Source organism: Temnothorax longispinosus, chromosome 5 (assembly GCF_030848805.1).
Source record: "Temnothorax longispinosus isolate EJ_2023e chromosome 5, Tlon_JGU_v1, whole genome shotgun sequence".
Lineage (NCBI taxonomy): Eukaryota > Metazoa > Arthropoda > Insecta > Hymenoptera > Formicidae > Temnothorax > Temnothorax longispinosus.
Genome location: NC_092362.1, coordinates 17,206,036 through 17,225,313, shown reverse-complemented (window position 1 = coordinate 17,225,313; position 19,278 = coordinate 17,206,036). Strand labels below are relative to the sequence as shown.

Below are 19,278 nucleotides of genomic sequence, written 5' to 3'. Positions count from 1 at the left end.
CATTAAAGATGCAATTGATGCTGGTTCGAATCGACAGACCACCATCAATAGAAGATTACACGGCGGTTTATAGAGGTGATCAGTAATCGATTGAATATTTATTTAAATATTCTGCTACATCGTTTATCTCTGCGAGCGGGGGGATTGAACGGAGAATTAATGACTCGCTCTAATGATCCAACCAACCCGCGGACGCGCTGTGTCATTCGAAAAACGGAATGCGCTTACGATTAACGAAAGTGACTCATCACACGCGCGTGTACGATGGTGGTCGATGACTGCCGGGCGTTTTGCAAACTGTCATTACGCATAATTTTCGATCGCTACTGTGTCGACACTTGCCGCCAGAGATTCTCAGTCCTGCGACCCAAAGGGTTTTAGATAATAATTCGATGGCAGATAAAACGGCGCTCATCACGAACGGGCTTACTACTGCGTTTGCCACAATCGCGACAGAGATTGAAGAAGTGTTATTTGTACTCGTTATCAGTCGCAGATATCAGGATATTTCACATTTATCGCATTTGTCTTTCTAAAGTTACGCATTTATTGCACAACCGATTTGAATTAAAAAGGTTTTCTCGATTTGCTAGGATTTAAATGAAGCTTACCGGTGTTATTGTTAATTTTTTGGATACGCGAAGCACGAGCGCCGTCCTTGTTCACAATTGAACACAATTGTTCAATTATGCCGAATGTTAGAACAAACGGAAAGTAAACAATGTAACGTTGATCCTTGAGAAAAGGGTCAATTTTCATTAGCGAAAACGTCGCTGCGCTGACTCTAGCTCTGCTCTAGCTCTAAATCCATACAGAATAATGCATGGGCTCTTTTATATTAAGTTATTCGTTTCTTCAATTCGAAATACTTTAATGGTATTTTAACTTCGGGCTTACTGAAATACCAGAAGTCAACGTTATAAGAAATGATCTTCTTCAGAATTTTTACTAAAGAAATTAACTTCAAATCTGCGCGAAGAATTCGGGGACATCCGGGAACATCCGAGTACGCGAGCGCGAAGCTTCGAAGAATCGCACTTGTGTAAATTTAAACGTGTCAAATGTCACGCGAAGCGGAAATACGTCCAATCCAGAATATCCCGCGATGTTAGTAATATCGGAACTGGACCGCTACTTTTGACAACTTCGAAGATTTTTTCGAATTCTTTTTAAGCTTCAAAGTTCGAAGTTCGAAGGATGAAGTATCGAAATTTCGAAGGTTTAAAGCTTCGAAACTTCGATTTTCGAAGATTTTAATGTCGAAGCTTCGAAGTTCGAATATCGAAGCTTTCGAAGCAAATCACCAGCCTTAATCGGAACCGGAAGAGGAGTCGAGCGGAAAATTCGGGTCTCCGGAAGGTCAGGGACGGAAAAGATATCTTTGGACCAACCCTTTCCGCCCCGGAGGGGCGCGGAAGTCGCTGGTCGTCGCTGATCGAAAAGCTCCCGGCTGCGGCCGGCTTTAGAATCCGGCTGTGTCGGTTCTCCCGGTCCGGTTGTGCGTGATGCCGGCTGCGCTCGCTCCGTGCTCCGTTCGCCTTTGCGGTGACCGTCGACTCCGGTCCCTCTCAGTCGCGGCGGTGGCATCCTGCTCGCAACACACGCCACGGCCCGATTCGAAAAGCGGCTGCCGCCGCCGCCGCCGGTTTTTAATCGGATCGTATTTCCGGCGTGGACGAGGGGTACTCTTTAGCTGCCGGCATCTCGGTAAGCCTCCCCGCAGCCCACGATTGTTCATTCGCGTCGCGTTTGCGAGCCGCAGTGATGGTACAGCGATAATCTGGTAATTAAGAGAGAAACGGTGATTGGTCTTCCTTTCAACGAACAGGGACGTCCCTTTGTTGTCTCTTTTATCAAACTATTAATGATTTTCGTTGTGTACTTCAATAGTGGATTGCCTTGAAAAAAAAATGTGAGAGAAAATTGATTGGAGTAGTGCTGCGCTAAAATCGTGACTTTTTTTTTTCTTCTCTCGGAAAGTGACGGCTCCACTTTGACATTTAAATTTGCTTAAAATAGTCGTGATCGATAAGTCGGCGTCGAATTAATAATCGGCAATAAGTCTGTGTCCCGACTGACGGAGGAGACTCTCGAAACTTATGCGCGTGTAGCCTTTCGCCTTTAAGTGCTGATTTAATTGTGCGATTTGTGGAAGTTTATGGTCGTCGGGAGGGTGGTGCGTATAATAAGCGGCATTTTTCGTCGTGAAAGACGAGAGGGTACACCACGTGTGCGGGCGGAAACGGCGTGTGTGGGCATTGACGAAAGAACGAACGGCTGGTCGAGCTCTCGAAAGTAAGTTTCTCTTCCTAGAGGAAGATTTATTTTTGTGCCTGATCGCGCGCACATTTCGCGGAAACGCGGAAGGGACGACCGATTATGTGACCGAGGGATACAATGAAACGTATTCTAATGTCGTCTTTCTTCCCTTCACTGAAGAAATCGTCGTTTCTTCCAGGCAGAACGTTGCGTGCCGCTTAAAACCAATTAACGCCAGTCACGTGCAGATTTGTGGTAGTAAAACGATTTCATTTGCTTCACTAATATCAATAACAATCAACATATTCCTTTCAATTTTACTTCGCATTCAGACGAATTCTGCAGAGACTTAATTGCAAGTGCATCAAATTATTTCAGAACTTGCTTTTCTCTCCGGAAGAAAAAGAAAATATGTTTCTTTCGCATAACTTTTCAAAGAGATCCTTTTTTTTATTGCAATAATGCCAGCAGCTAAAATTTCTGAAATGCTTCGCGATAAGTTTTGAGTTGGGCTAAAGAATGAGAAATTTATTGTACATTCTTTACTTGTAAATTTTCAAGAGAACGAAATTGCACGCTTACGATGTATACAAAAATGTAACTCTGGTTTTCAATAATCTTTATAACCGAGCTCTTGACGATACAGTGATCTCCCCGCTCATGTTGTCCAATCGCTAGTTTGCTGATGCGGCTCGTTCAACCGGCGATTGCGGGCACGTCGATCGCAATGAACCGCAGGGTTAGTGCACCTTCTCACGATAATGATTCTTGTTCCTGGCGTCAGGCATTTCCTCAAATCTCGACGTATCCTCCCAATGAGTGACAAAGAAACGTGAAAATATATTTCTCGATTAAATTATAAATTGCATCCGCTATACAAATCGTTTCATACAGACTGCAGACCCTCCTTCATCAACTCCTTTCCACACACTAATCTTTCGTATTCCCAAAACAGAATATAATCAACTAAACTCATTTGTATTATACCGTATCGTACTGTTATATTGTACCATTTGTATTATGTATCTCAATAGTCACGTACTCTACAAATTCATATAAATTAACCAACGCTATTCTTATAGAATAAAATATTTAAAAAATTGTAATTTAGAGTTTTCCGAAAAAGTTCGAGCGATCATCATCCTTTATCGCTGTTGGATACGTTAAAATATTGAGTCAGAGAGGAGCGGAACTCACGCGGTATCGGTAGTTTGAGTCACCGATAAAATACGTCTGTGATAAAATTCCGATCAATGACGACCGGAACGCGCAGTCGACGTCACGTCGGGGAAATCCACTTGTACGGAAATCCACTACGGACTCACACGCGATAAGATCAAATTCGGTAAGAGTCGGTGTTCCCACGAGGGTCTGCTAGACCATGAAATAAGAGGGTCGTCCGACGAACGGCAAAGCGATTCGCCGTGGTCCCGTGTCGCGACAGAGTCGATGACTCCTCTACGGTCATCCCCAGCTTACCGGTCGATCGAACGGTCTTTCTCTTTCTCTCCGTAACTCGGATCGTCTCCTCGATTCGAGTCACGACCACGGTAATCCGGCCGCGACCGTCGTCAGTGGTCAGTCGAACAATTCCGCGTGTCTCGCCGTTGGTGAGAACAATTAGCGAGACTAGCGAGAGCGACATTCTCCCCTCGTCGAAAGACTTCTTCTCTGCTCCTCACTCCTCAGCTGTCGAGAGAGCCTCAGCCTTCTCTGCTCCTCCAGCTCTCGATAGCTTCTAGCGACGACGGCGGCTTGATCGCGACGACACGCACTCATCATCGCTAATGTAAACCGACGTTTCCGTGACCAACTAACCGTAACGCGTTTCCAGACACCCGGTCGTTTTATTAGTAGACGCCTTCGAGCACTTTTAAGAACTCCATGTGGTTGGAGAACGCGATCTTCCAGGATATACGGAATATCGCCTGAAATATGAATAACTCTATTTTCTCAGTATTTTCTAAATATATTTTTACTAGTATTCGAAAACGGCGAAAGGCAATCTTTAATACTTGTACGTGACAATAATTTAATTTTCTTCTTAAAGTTTATAAACGTTGCGCGTGTAATTTTTTTTTTTAATTTTTGAAGTAGATTTATTATTAAAATTAGAATACAAATTTGTAATTTTATATCTAAAAAAAGTTTACCAGTCTACAGATTAAAATGATGAAATCTAATTTTGCTATAAAAAACTGGTCTTGATGTTGCTATATTTCAACATTTTTTTATCGAATTGAATCAGCCGAATTTAATGAACATAGAGGACCCACATAGCGATAGGAATTTTCATTGAGCAACACACAATCGACGCAATTCGTAATCTTAATTTTTCGTTATTTATACAGAGGATATACCTCGACATTTCCGCGATTAAATACATTCTGAATATTAAGTAAATCTAAGTTAGTCTAAGTAAATAAGATTCCCAATACGATACTTTTCGAATACGATCGATCCACGAATAAATTTCGGAGCAACCATCGTATAAACTCGCGATCAACGTTTCGACGATCAGTTCGTCTCTCTTTCTCGCTGGCTTTTGGCGCAATATAATTTTCTTACATTAAAGGGTCACCTTGACCCAAAACCCACAGTATTTCATCGCTTCCCCGGTGTTAATCGACTAGACGCCGAACGCTGCAAACGCACGATCTAGCGGCATCCACCACGGCGCCGACTTTCGGCTTAAACCGGTTCTCCCGCCTCTCGTACGTGCACGCTCATTCCGGAGCGTATCCTTTAACGGGACGAACACCGGGATTTCGTGGATTCGAGGAGTTGAGCGTGTAATCGCGATTACGCCGCGCCGGCTACTCACCGCCGGTCTAATCTTCGCGAACGCGACGGTTATAGTCGCGACATTTTCGACCGCAACAGTTCTCGCATCTGACGTTTCCTTTTTTTTCGCACGTGATAGCGGAAAGAGTAACTGTAAGCGATACTCGGTGCACATCTGCGTTGTCTTCCTCCGGCTGTTCCTGTCTTCGCGATTTTGTACGCGGAATCGGCAACGTTTATATGAAACTTTTTCATCTCTTCGAAAATACGCGGCTTATTATTTGATAATTTTTGAATTTATAATAAAGCGATCGGCGTGAATATTCGCGAAGGTACACGGAGGTTTGTTGCGAGTGCGGATTAAACAAAGCACGCCGTGTTTAATAAAGTAAGATATACCGTGTTGACGCGTGTGCGATATGCTTTAACGAAGGACGTAATTGGAAGGGTGATTAATGGTATCCCGCGGATAATTTAATAACTATGCGAGAAGCAATCTGATCGAGGCGAGTTTGCGATAACGCATGTGTAAGTTAACTGACCTTTGAAAGAATTTTTAAGGGAAATTACTTACGCGTCCCTTCCTCTAATGATCCCGCGTGATACGTGTGAACGGAAGCGGGCGTGCGAGAATTTGCCTAAGAAACAACCGGTGATAACGATCGGCCGCGATTCTATAAATAATGAATCAGTAAAGCGCGCAAGTTATTACGCAAGTTCAATTATCCTCTTGCCTTATCTTGATTTTTGATGGTCGACCCTATTCGAGATATTGCCGCGCGGCTCTGTCGCGCCGACAGAAGAATTGTCGTTATTAAATGTGGCGGGAAAAATTGCAAAATTATGTTAATTTGTCGGCGATCATTTTTCAAGAGAAAGAAAAGAACCTTTAAAGCTATTCTTTCGCGGGTGACACACGGGGCCACTGAGAAAAACCAATGAATTTATGCGCGATTTTTGCAACGGAATTGCAAAAGTTAGTCACAAAAAGTACCTCATTATTCAGAATTACTTTGTCGATATGCACACATATGCATATTGACCGGCTCGAAACCGGTTTTGCCAAGGGTCGAGCCTTTGTCTACGTTGATTTGGAAGGATATAAATTAGAGATAACGATGTGGATGCAATTTAGAAAGGGCGTCTATATAGTCTATAGCAAAGAACCCACGAGGAATGTATCGTCCCCCTTCAAACGGCCAGAATTTCGCTCTGCTTGCGAAACTTCGTCGTTTCTTAACTAAAATGTTCATCAGAACTTCGTCTGCCGCACGATTGCTTGCTGAGAGAATATTTCTACATATTTTCCCAGCAAACATTTGACTATACGAAGATTGGTGTGGACCAACATGGATAAAATAACAGCGAAGAGAGCGTCGTTTGAAAGCGTTAATGTTACTGCCAGTTGTTATAAATATTACTAATTGTTAATTATAAATATACAAAATTCTCCGCGTGTGTGCCAGTAATCGGGCACACGCGAATTCGCAAACGGAACGTTGCATTTCTGGGCGCGATCGTGAAAATAACAGAACCGGCACAGTTAATTCGCTGTAGAAGGACTTGTAACGGCGTCGGGTTCTCATTTCTGGACAGGTCGCTGAGCGTCCGCCACACATTTCACGACTTTCTAGATATGCACAGAGCTCACTTTGTTCCCATTTCCGTTATCGTTAGGTCGCACGACCGGGCATTTATATACCAATCGTGCAGAAAGATTTTTCTTGAGCCCGTGCATAATGCTCATCGACCCGCGAATAATTGCGACAACTTATTAAGACCTGGAGCGCCTTCCAACCGGAAAGATACGCTGCTTTCTATAGATAATCGTAAATTACGTAATACTTGACTATACTTAACGTAAAATACAGTAAATGTTTATATATAAATAAATTATAAATGTAATTGGGAAAAAAATAGAATCCAATCATAAATACTTTTGACTTGCTTCATTAATATCAGGTCGGTACAAATCGACGTGCGCAGCGCACTCGATGTCTTAATTATTCGGTACTATAATAAAGTGTTCGCAGCGTGAGCGCAGCGCTTGATAGTGAAAAATGCCCGAGTATTAATTGCTGACGTCGTCAATTTGAATCGTCATCGCCTCTAGCACGTGTGCGACCTCATTCTTCAAAGTCCCGCATAGCTGTACATATTATATTCAATTTCCTCGTGATTGCTAATCCGACAACTCATCTCAATCGTTAATAATTTGCTTTGCTTTCAGATTATCAAACGCGAGCCCATTCCCATTCTTCTGTTACTCCACGGCGTTGCGACATGGCGATCTTCGATACTTTAAAGAAAAAGTTTGACGTGAGTTTCGCTGTAAATCTATTCTTGCATTCATCTATCAATTAGAATTATTGCTAAACGTTAACGCATCAAGAATAACTGAATTTCAATTCTTATGTAAAAGAAGAATGACTGATCGGCTAAAAGGCAGCTTCGCGAAAAGAAACAAAGATTAAACAGTAAACACAGTTGAAATTTGTTTTATGAATAACATGGGGCGTAGATCAAGGTCCGCTGCTCGTAAAATTCATTTAAGATCTCAAATATGTCTCTGTCCGGACAGGACATCGTTTACTTTTGCCTTCTACGAAAGATTTCTTAAGAAGTTATTTAAGATACAAAGTCTACAGTGTTATTGACGATATGTGTTTCTTAAATTGCAACACAAAGTAACAGTTAATAACAGCAAATATATAATATAAAATATATAATAAAAAGTTAATATATCGTATAAAAAGTTTTAATAAATTATTGTATCCATAAACAGCACATACAACATTTATTAAAATAAAATTAATATATTAGTAAAATAATAAAAAAAATTTGAATAATAATATATATAATAATAAAAAATGCAATTTTAGAGAACAATAATAAAAATAGATCAAATTTGATAACATAAAAATTCTGAGAAAATAAATTTTAGAAAATCCTACATAACGTAGAACGATTTTCATTCACAGGTTGAGATTTTTCACATCATGAAGAAAGTCTCTCCGTTCTACTAGCGGACAGAGCGATGGGATTGTCCAAAGGATATCCTCTGACAGGATTAATTGCTACACCTGAGTCGGCGATAACGGGTACCATGACGAGGATGAGCCCGACCGAAGACCCAGGGACTCCTAAAGAGTGCAAATGGGAGAGGTGACACATCACCCAGTAATGCGTAAACGGCGTGGAGTCGGCAGCGCCTTTCTGGGCCTCTTTGTGGGCCTGATCCTAGGTTTCCTGATCCTGAGCTACCGTCTGATCGTCTTCAATCAGCAGCAACAGGTTGCCATTTGGACCTCCATGCCCGGTTTACGGCCATCGCCGAAGACATCGCCGCGAAACATGCCGTGGCTGAAAGACGACGAGCGGATCAACAGCTCAACGTCGAATCTGGTGTTTGTGGGCGTGATGACGGCTCAGAAGTATCTGGACACGCGAGCCAAGGCCGTCTACGAAACGTGGGGCAAGGAGTTACCCGGCAAGATAGTCTTCTTCTCGTCGGAAACCTCGACGGTTCCCGAAAACTGTCCGGATCTGCCTTTGGTGCCGCTTCCGCGGGTAGACGATACCTATCCGCCGCAAAAGAAGTCCTTCATGATGCTGCAGTACATGTGGAGCAATTTTGGCGATCGCTTCGAGTGGTTCTTGAGAGCGGACGACGACGTGTATGTGAGGACAGATCGGCTGGAGACGCTGCTGAGATCCGTGGATTCCAGAAGGGCGATGTACATCGGACAGGCCGGCAGAGGGAACTCGGAGGAGTTCGGTCTGCTATCGTTGGAATACGACGAGAACTTCTGCATGGGGGGCCCGGGAGTGGTGCTGTCCAGGGAGACGCTGAGGAGGATCGTGCCGCACATCAAGTACTGCCTGCGCCATTTGTACACCACGCACGAGGACGTCGAGCTGGGAAGATGCGTGAAGAAGTACGCTGGGATCCCCTGCACTTGGAGCTACGAGGTAATTTCTTCTCGTGATCTCTTCTCGTGATGTTTACAGAGGACATTAGCACGATCGTATTATAGAAGGATCGTTATTTGCAAACGAGTAAAACTAAGAAGATAATTTTCCTAGGCTGAAAAGTTAGTTTACTTTTTAAATCATCGAAAAAATATATAACAATTACGAAAGCACGCTTCCTTTTCTCGCTATATTCTCTATTTTCTAAAAACATATAGATTTAAACTTGGAACTAAGTTCTTTAAATCAAAAATACATTATTTTTACTTGTTAGTAAATAAAAATAATAAAACAAAGAGGAAAATATATTCTTCTCGTTGAAGAGCGTTTGCTTCGCTATCGATTCGTTCGTTTTATCACCGAGAGCAAGCGCGTACGTCATGTCGTACGCAGATAGGTAACTAAAACTTTTTATCTTATCACAATTTAAGTCGACAAGACTACATGCTAGATGCTATCTCGCTGATTGTCAAAACAATATTGCACCTTGGTCTCATGCATACTCATCGAAATTATCGTTCTTCTGAATTCTTCTCATTGCCAGTTTTGAAACAATGACATAACTTCAACGGAACTTTGTAACTGCGATACTTGACCTAAGATATCCAAGTCAATTAATGACGTTAATCTTCCACTTCTTTCATCCAATTCCATCACAGCCAATTTCGCTTTTGTATCGACAGCTTCGGTCACAAAGGATTTTCTTTTCACTTATGATTCTACGAACCGCACGCCCATTTTGTCGGGTTTATTGTCACTAGCGTGATATACTAGAGCTATTCTGGTCGTTCAATTTCTTCCTCGCCTCTGAGGCTCCGCCGCGTGCACTCGCAGAAACGCATGTACACGACAAACGAAACGATTTGTTGATTAACACACACGCAAGGAAGATTAAACGCCGGTTTATCCGACGTTGCACACGCTTGTATCTTATGCATCTCTCAAATTGCAACTCAACATCGCGCTGAAGCAGTTTCGCTCCGATTCCGAAATATCATCCTTTTGTGTTTCTCAAAAATTCGGAAGAACGCTAAATAAATTTTTGCACAAAGTTTTCTCATGTATACGTAAGTTTTCTCATGTATGATTTTTTTTTATTGCGTTATAGTAGATACCGACAATCGCTCGCGATCGAATTATTTGTTAATTTTAAAAATATCCCGATACATTACTCTCGCAATCATCAATCGACAATTGAGCTATTTCCACACAGAGCTATTCGTCATCTCAGAATGTTAAAGGGTTAATTCTCTTTACCGGTTAAATCCCAAATTAAATTGTGCGTAACTTGATCGGGAATCAGGGTGCGATGCTCATATAATGGGCACCCGGCTTGTCATCGTCGATTTAAATACATGAACCACGCGCGTATACCGCATCACGTACCGGGCACGTCCATAGCGAGGATTAAGTCGAAAGGTACAACGCACATATGAGGATGTTAGTCATTAAGTAAAAGTAAATTGTATCCTGCTAACCCAGTAGCCAGATCGAGCCATTCTTCTTCATCTTGGTGCTCGCGGTCGCATTAGGTTGTACCGCTTAAATAACAATTTGTCCACACGAAGTGCTTAAACCTTCGCACGTCGCGATAATCAAGTAGAATTGATGCGCGAACTCCGAAGAGGATTCGAATAAAAGAGACACCATACAGCTTTCGTGATAAAACAATAAAAAAAACTTGCTTGAGAAGAATCGTGAAATATCGTAGATCTTGTTTTAAGAATTAAATATATGTGTAATACAAGAGACAATATAAAATATATATATATCAATTTTATAAAACGTAAAATAAATATAAACATTTTTGTAACTGATAGTATATAAAATCAAACCATGTATAATTTGAGAAATAACATTTTGCATTGTGCAAACTAAACAATTCTGATCAATTTATTTTTAGAAGCAAGTTTGGAAGAGGAAAACGAAACTTAAGTAAAACTTGATTTAAGAAAAATACGTCCTTCAAAAACATAAAAAAAGCATTGAGTGCGAAATCGTAGCGAATACCTACATCGTTAAGAGCAGCGACTCGGCAAAAGCTGTATAAATGAAAGCGATAACAATTCATGCGTTAATAATCACTCCATTATTCATTCGGAGAAGCGGAAGCGCGATGACACCGTCTCGCGCTATGCACCGGTCGCGATGTAGGTATACTTGCGTGGGTGCGCACAACTCCCCGAAGCACGTTCGTATCGCCGCCGCAACCGCGGACGAAAGGTAAAGTGCACGGATGAGGATGTCACTCGTTAGGCCCGAACAAATCGTAGCCTGCTGACCCACTGGCTAGACCGTCCGTTCCCGTCTTGACGCTCGACGTAAGGTCGAAACACTTAACGATCCCGATGCGACGTGCAAACGCCCGCGCGACGTTCGCCGTGGAGGCCGTTCAATGCGTGCCACGATTGATTGATCGAGGCGTGCATGAGACTCGATAAGGGATTTATCGGTCCAGGCAGTGGGTCAGGCCTTTGTTACAGCGTCTTTCGCCGCATCTATTACGGCCGGAAAGACCAATAACGGCATCGCGATATTGCGCTTTAATTCTGCGAAATTAGCGGTCTTTAGTGACCTCGGCGAGAAAAGAGTTTATCTAATCTAAATGGGTTGATAATTGGTCCGATATTCCGTGAAAAGATTAATAACGCACGCGTATCTCGAAAGAAATTAGGAATACTTATACAGCATGTTCTATACAGAAATCTTGAAGAGGAGAGACTTCTAAAATAGAAATAGAGTTTGTAAAGTGTCAATTTACTTGTCATAATGCCCAAACGCATATAAACATATAGAATACATATATAATTCTTGAAAAAAAAAGGATAAAAGTGTAAAAGTATCTCGGAAATTTTTCAGCAATTATCTCACTTTTTTCGAAAGCGTTTTAAAAAAATACGCAAGCATTTTATGTGAAGTCCCAAGCGCGATAGATTTCTTCACGTAACTGCCTGAGCAAGTCATGCGATTTTTCGCGATGTCGATCGTCAAGAAACGCCGAGACGTAATTCTGCGAAACAAGAAACCACCACACCCAGTGTTGTGATTAACACCCGCACCGCGCGGGTTTGGCGTTTCGGTCCAGGAGTCCCGAATGGAAACGTTCTTAATGGTAATTATTATAGGTCGTAGTGCGCGCACACGGGCAGGAAGTTCGTACTTTAACTCCGCTTCTCTGCCCGCGTGCTAATTGCCGTTTGACGAGGCTCCACTAGCGCGTGCACTCACAATCAGACATTCGGGACGGATTAATATACCAAGCTCGCGTGGAATCGGCAGACGCGATGCCATTGTCGCGTTGATCAAGCGCGAGCGTGCAATTCAATCGTCGTTCTTAAATTGTAAATAATTCGTCGTTCTTAAATCAGTTTCGGTCATAAGCGAAGCGCGTGAAAACCATCGAGTAGAAGAAATACAAATACCAATGTATCAAATTTTTATACAACAGATTTCATCTGCAGCTTTAATTATTTACACTACCTTTAAATTATTATATATATTTGAAATTCTAAATTCTAGTAAAGATCCTTATCTATTATATTTGAGATCAGTTTTGTTATTTATTTAGTTTGTTTATTTTATTTATATTTTATTTGTGTATTTAACTCATTTAATTTATTTCTATTTCAAAGATGTGGCAAAGTTAAGCTAATGTTTGATGATTTCTTTATGACTGTCGAATAAATACCTCATTATATCTGTTAAATCCAAAAGGAAGGGAAAAGATGCGTGTGAAAAAAAAGATTATTTAAAATAATTAACATGCATTGTGTGTGATAGAAATAAAATATGATTTGATCGTAACTTATCGTTGCTTACTCTCGAAACGGGCGACGCTCATAATATACTCGTGATGATGCCGCACAGATGCAGTCGATTCTTTATCACAACAGCAGCGGGGCCCAGGCGTTCACCGGAAATCTCAAGAAGAAGGAGGTTCATCGTGCCATCACTTTGCATCCTGTGAAAAGTCCGCCTCACATGTACAGGCTGCACAATTATATGAGGGTTGGTATATCGCATCGTGTATCGTAATTACGGTAATCACACTGCAATTACATGAAAAAAACTGCATTACTTATCCGTGAACTGTTAAGTAATTTGATAACCGTTACGCGTGCGAGGCGAGGAGGAAATCGCTTCGCTATTCTAGATTCCTTTGACGTCGCGTAAAAACCATCGAGTGGAAGAAATACGAGTATGATATGTCAAATTTTAATACAAAAGATTTCATCTATTGCTTTAATTATTTAAGAGAATGCCGCTTCGGTTTACTTATTAGACAATTATCCTTGCAAATATTATACTGTGTAATATATTCTGTCAGGGACTGCGAATACAAGATCTGCAGCAAGAGAGGATCCGTTTGCACAGGGACATTTACACGATGGCCCAGGAATTGGGAGTGAGCCTTGAAAGCTTGAAGAACTACGAGATAGCGGAGGAAGTACGTCTTTTTCCCGTCGATCCTAATTCCGAAGATTATCCCGGCGACACAGATATATTGGGTACGATTTCCTACTTCCGTCATCGTGAACCGACGATAAAAATCTAGAGAGAACCATACGTCGCTTGTACGCATCTGTGCTTTCGTTATTTTTATCTACCGTTATAACAAGGGTAACTCATCGTTAGAATCATTAGAGTGCTAAAATAAGGTTGCTCCTCTAGATTTATGGGTTATGAAATTATGCGTTTACTCTAATTACCAATTACACGCGTTTTTTTTTATATATCAACACTTTCGCGTGTCTTTCTAACGGTATTTCGCCGATCTCCCTCAGGATCGTAAATATATGCATAAAGACTGTTTATCTAATGAATATTCCGCATTACACACTCCCTTTTACCACGTCCATAAATTATCGTCGTTTTTCCTATTTGAGCATTCTTACAACCTCCCGAACCATAAAAACATCTTCAGAATGATAATAACCCACATTTTTCGGTCGTAAAACTTTTACTGTACTTTTGCTGCTAAATTAACGCTTCCGCATTTACGTACACACACGAGCGACTACAGTTATTTGTCGTCTTAATGCGTGGCTTGCGTCGACGTGCCATCGGGACAACGCATCGAATCCATATCCCAGAGGGATTGTAAATCCATTTGAAATCGGATATGTGCTCTTGGAGACGCGAAAATTATAATGCGTGACTTTGTATTGCCGCGTTGTGCAGCTTCTCGCGTTACATTTCATCGAGAGCGTTTCGCTCTCGTCGCAGATTGAATCCCACGAGAAATAGATTATCTGAGTTTCGATATTGATAAAAATTTATTTTAGAATCTTTAAAATCAAAAATCGACCTTGATCATCAAATTTATTATTGTCAAAACTATTTCAAAAAACAAGTAAATAAATTTATGGAATTAAGTCAATTAAGAAATGCTAAAATGATTCCGTTTTATTCCATACTTAATATTCATTCGTTAAATGATGATAGTATGTTACAAAATGACAGAAGAAATGTTCAAAGAGATTTAGAAGATTTAAAAATAAGTCTTTAATTTACAATATAAAATCTGTAGAAATGGTTCTCTTTTAATCTCTTGCAATTTAATGTTTTTTTTTTTTTTGTAATTATATTTCAACCACACTCGTAATTTCGATTAAACCGACGATTTTAGTAGCATTTCTCTCTTTCTAGCCAGCATTTCTTATTAATAAATCTATTCAGCTTGATTACCCTATGTGAGTTGATGGGTTTAGCATAGAATTGAAACTAGACACGGATTTATCGGACGTAAATGATTCAGAGAGTCTCTCTATCGTTACTCCAATCATTTCTTTTTCCCCATATTTCTCTGAGATTTCGCCGTATTATCGCATTAACTCATATGTAACTCGTACGCAGTACGCTGCAATAAATTCAAATTAATCGACTGAAAACTCGAGTCGGGCATAGTTTGTCAATAAAGTTGTAATCGAGATCGCGATTCAAGGAACATTGAAATCCTAGAGGGAATTACTACATTAAATTGCTTCCTCCAGTTAATTTTCTCTGTCATTTTCATAACGCTTGATACAAACAAACACGATTTTCATATCGAACATGTTGCAACAATAATCTCGGATTAACATTAGAGCGATTAATCAAAAATTTTATACGATAAAGCATGACATTTATATGTTTTCTTTTATTTCCAAGCCGCCGGCTGAAATTATTACGTGTTTACGATTCCAAGCCGTAAATATAACTTACAGCACCTACTCTCTAAGAAGTAAATTGATAAAAATTAAATGGGCAGAAAAATTTATGCTCTAATATTCCAGTCTTTGTATTAATGTGGTTTTCATATCCTCTATATATAATTAAAAAAAAAGAATTTTTTATTTATCTTGTGTTATAAAGTATATAGATATAATTAAGTATTGAATATCGAAATATAAAAAAAATTTACTCTAGCCTATCTCAATTTTTAAATTTCTTACTATGTGATTTTCGAGACTTTTTGAGTTACCTTGATATCAAATTTGCGTATTTTTAAGAAGTTTTGACACTTAGTGTTAATAACGGAAACCGGTCGGATTCGTTGATTCGCTAAGTAAAATTTTGTTTGTACAGGTGTGCCGGCGAGTCTTCGTTCGTACAAGCCGGCGATGAGCGACGAAGTGATCCCGTGGGACTTCCTCTTGAAATTGGAATACAGTTTGACCGATTCTAATCCCAGGCGACGTATTCACAGCGACATCAAAGAGGGCCTAGAGGATATCACTCGTGAGGTCATGGCTTCCATTAATTCTTATTCAAGGCAGCGGGGCCGCGTTGTCGAGGAACGGTCCGCTCTTTACGGATACAGGAGGGTGAATTCTTACGGAGCTGACACAATATTAGATCTTTTATTGGTCTATCGAAAGTACCGGGGCAGGAAGGTCACTCTGCCAGTTAGAAGACACGTTTATCTCCATCAACATTTTATCGGTATATATATGTTTTTCATATACACGTAATAAGTGAAATTATTATTTTTAATAATTAATTAATTCTTTGATATCCGAGAGATTACATTTCTCTGTCTTATATTAAATAATAATGTTACAGATATGTGTATATAAATGTTAGCTAAAATATATAGACATCCTCTAATGTTCTTAAGTTAAATTATTAAGCTAAATTATTAAAATGCAAAATTGTAGTTGCTTTGCTGAAAATGTATCGTACACTATTATTTATTGAATTATAATTTCATATATAATTATTTTACTTAAAATAAAAGATTTTGTTAGATTCTAACGCTTCCGCATGATGAAATTTGTGATAACGTAATAAAGATTTTAAATATTATTGAAGTAGAGCAATTATATTCAAGTATTAACTTACATTTAACAAACGTTAAATGTTCTTTCAGGATTAGAGATGCGCGAGACAGTGAATGGCGTCGAAGTCCAACCTCGGCAGGAATCAGACGACAAATCTATTCAGAATTTTCTCCACCGTGGCTTCCTGAATCTCAATTTCAACTCTCAAGAGGAAGATCCGGTGCAGAGCAAGATCATCAACTTTATCCTACCTCTGTCGGGCCGCTACGAGGTCTTTCAACGATTCCTCCAGAATTACGAGGACATCTGTTTGGCCAGCGGCGAGAAGACGTCTATGCTCGTCGTGCTCTACCAGCACAAAAGCGAAAACACCTTCAACAAAACGATAGATCTGATCGAGCAGCTCAAGTACAAATATCGCAGTGCCACCATACAGGTTCTACCGGTCTCCGGGGATTTTTCCAGAGCCCGAGCCCTGGACTTGGGCGCGTCGAACATGCGGGCCGACGATCTGATGCTGTTCATCGACGTGGACATCGTGTTCACGGGTTCGGCGCTGAACAGGATACGCCTGAACACGCTGTCGGGCCGAAGAATGTACTTCCCGATAGTCTTCAGCCAATACGATCCCAAAGTCGTTTACGGCGACGCCAGGAAACAGGACAAGTTTACCATAAACGAGATCTCCGGGCACTGGAGGCAGTACGGCTTCGGAATCGTTTCACTGTACAAGAGGGACTATCGTACCGTGGGCGGTCTTGATCTCTCGATTCAGGGTTGGGGCAAGGAGGACGTGGAGTTCTTCGAAAAGGCGGTCAAGTCCGACCTCGACGTCTTCAGGGCGGCGGACAGGCACCTGGTGCACGTGTATCACGAGATAGAATGCAGTAGGGAGCTCTCTAACCTTCAGTTCTCCATGTGCATGGGATCAAAGGCTGACACGTACGCCGGAGTCGAGACCTTAGCCAACGTGATTTACAGCAACCCGAACATACTGCACTTCGCCAAAGAGAGGAGACAGAGGAGGATAAATCCTGCTGGTTAATGATAAATCTATGCCAAATTGGGACTATCGGCCGTTAAGGGGCGATACAATTTTATTAGAAATCGTAGGGGAAATTGTAAAGATATTTTTCTCGTTATTACACTTGCCTTCGGTCGCGCGAATGTAACACTGACGAACGGACTATCCGAACCCTTTCGGTGCCAGAGTATCTCGTTAGTCACCGCCCTGCTTGTGTAAATATGAAGTATAGTTGTGTGATCGCGCAAACAAATAAAAAATCAATACTCTGATATTTTATTGTATGACGAAATGTATATATCGGAGCTTTAATCGAGAATATAAAGTTCAAGAGTTTGATTGTGAAACATGATTCGTATTACGATTTTCGAAGATAGATCTGGCGATCGATAAAGATCACCAAAGTCACTGCAAGCATGCTAATAGATTTTTAACGTTAAGGAAGTATGTAATAAGGCTTTCGTTGTTAGTTTATGTGATGATATTATTCTCTACCGCCCAATGATCTTTTTTTTTATTGAGGCTAAAAATAAACGAGTATCGTTTACTTTTACAGTTGCAATTAATTGCCGACAGTTCTATAGGAATTGAGCGTAATGACATGCATTTATAAAATCGTTAGCCTAGGTTAGGTAAATGTAATAAGTATTATAAGTAAATGTGATATTATCGTGCCTTTAAAATATTAATTTTCGCAATTTCATGTACTGCCAAATATAAACACACCGTTAATTACGATTATTTGAATATAGACGCAGATACTTCTAAATTGTCGCATTGTGCGCTTCACATTTTATATATTTACACGTAAAAGGCCTCTGTCTGCAATAATTGGAATAATACTCACGCTTTACTGAATAAAATTCTTATATTAAGCAATAACGTCATTTTAATATTCGTCATTCCTCTAAACTGAAATATAAAAGGTAAATATATAACGTAGATCAGCGAATCTTTCTTGGATGCTATTATTTTAAACAAAGCATTTAATTATTTGATAGCCAACACAAAATGTCGTTATAACATTTACTTATTTATTAATTTACTTTACATAATCAATTTATTTATTGAAGTGTCATTAAAACATTTAAGTAGCATCTTAATGTTTTGAATGTATCTTAAACAGATTTTGAGCGTTTTTAATTTTATTCAGGTTTCTTTGCAAATTAAAATATACAAGATAAATATTTCTCAAATCTCAATACTATTCATCTAATTGCAATTTTTAATTTAATGTAGTGGCTGCCTGTTATTTAAAAATACTTAATTTTTACAATTGCAAAACAAGATCTTTTTTGGGTACGTCGAAATCTTGAAGTCATTTAATTCTGTTTGGTCTCAATGAATTATTCTTATCGATATTTAAAGTAATTGGAATTAAAAAATCATTCATCGAACTCATCTTGAGGAGATTAGAGTTTCTTGGAAATCCAGTTAGAAGCGCGGAGCGGGTCAAATTTCAATTAAAAATAACTGTTGTGTTATGAAAATCGAGAAATAACTCGATTTAATAGCTCACGCTATATGTGATAGCTTATCAAGCTTTTGAGTGGCGTTTGATGCCTAGAAACAATAATGATAATGCATACGATTTGTTTGACAACAGATAATAACAAAATGTTACTTCGTGAAAGAGTGGCATGACTTTTCCTTATGTAGTGCATCGCATCATAAGTATTTAGAATTAACATTCTGATTTAGAATGTAGGCAATAAATATTATATAATAATGCTCTCACATCGCCGCGCGAAATAAAACGTATAGGCGTTAATTATGCTCGAATGACGCATCACGCATCTGATAATTTCGCGGGAAACAAACGTATATAAAGTATAGTCAAAGCTGAGCTATTTTCAAAGCTCATGAAAAAATAATGTGTCGCATCGTTTAATGATAGTGTAAAATATAGACAGTATAGACATTTTTTATTTCTTCTTTTCTTACCTGAGCAATTTAATTAATGGTATAATAAAAAAA

General features: G+C 39.9%; 1 protein-coding gene across 3 annotated transcripts; it reads left to right on the top strand.

Moving 5' to 3' along the window:
* Nucleotides 1–1,570: 1,570 nt before the first annotated feature.
* Chsy (Chondroitin sulfate synthase) lies at nucleotides 1,571–18,397 on the top strand. Of its 3 annotated transcripts, XM_071778795.1 has the most exons (8): nucleotides 1,680–1,783; nucleotides 1,891–2,295; nucleotides 7,274–7,362; nucleotides 8,025–9,015; nucleotides 12,883–13,023; nucleotides 13,343–13,523; nucleotides 15,583–15,939; nucleotides 16,367–18,397. In XM_071778795.1, exons 4-8 carry the CDS (start codon nucleotides 8,200–8,202, stop codon nucleotides 17,320–17,322), a joined length of 2,451 nt encoding a protein of 816 aa, XP_071634896.1. In that variant the 5' UTR covers nucleotides 1,680–1,783; nucleotides 1,891–2,295; nucleotides 7,274–7,362; nucleotides 8,025–8,199; the 3' UTR covers nucleotides 17,323–18,397. The 3 variants fall into 3 exon arrangements, with proteins under 3 accessions (XP_071634897.1, XP_071634896.1, XP_071634894.1); XM_071778796.1 differs by lacking the exon at nucleotides 1,891–2,295 and having other exon boundaries at nucleotides 1,571–1,707; XM_071778793.1 differs by having other exon boundaries at nucleotides 1,769–2,295.
* The last annotated feature ends 881 nt before the right edge of the window (nucleotides 18,398–19,278 follow it).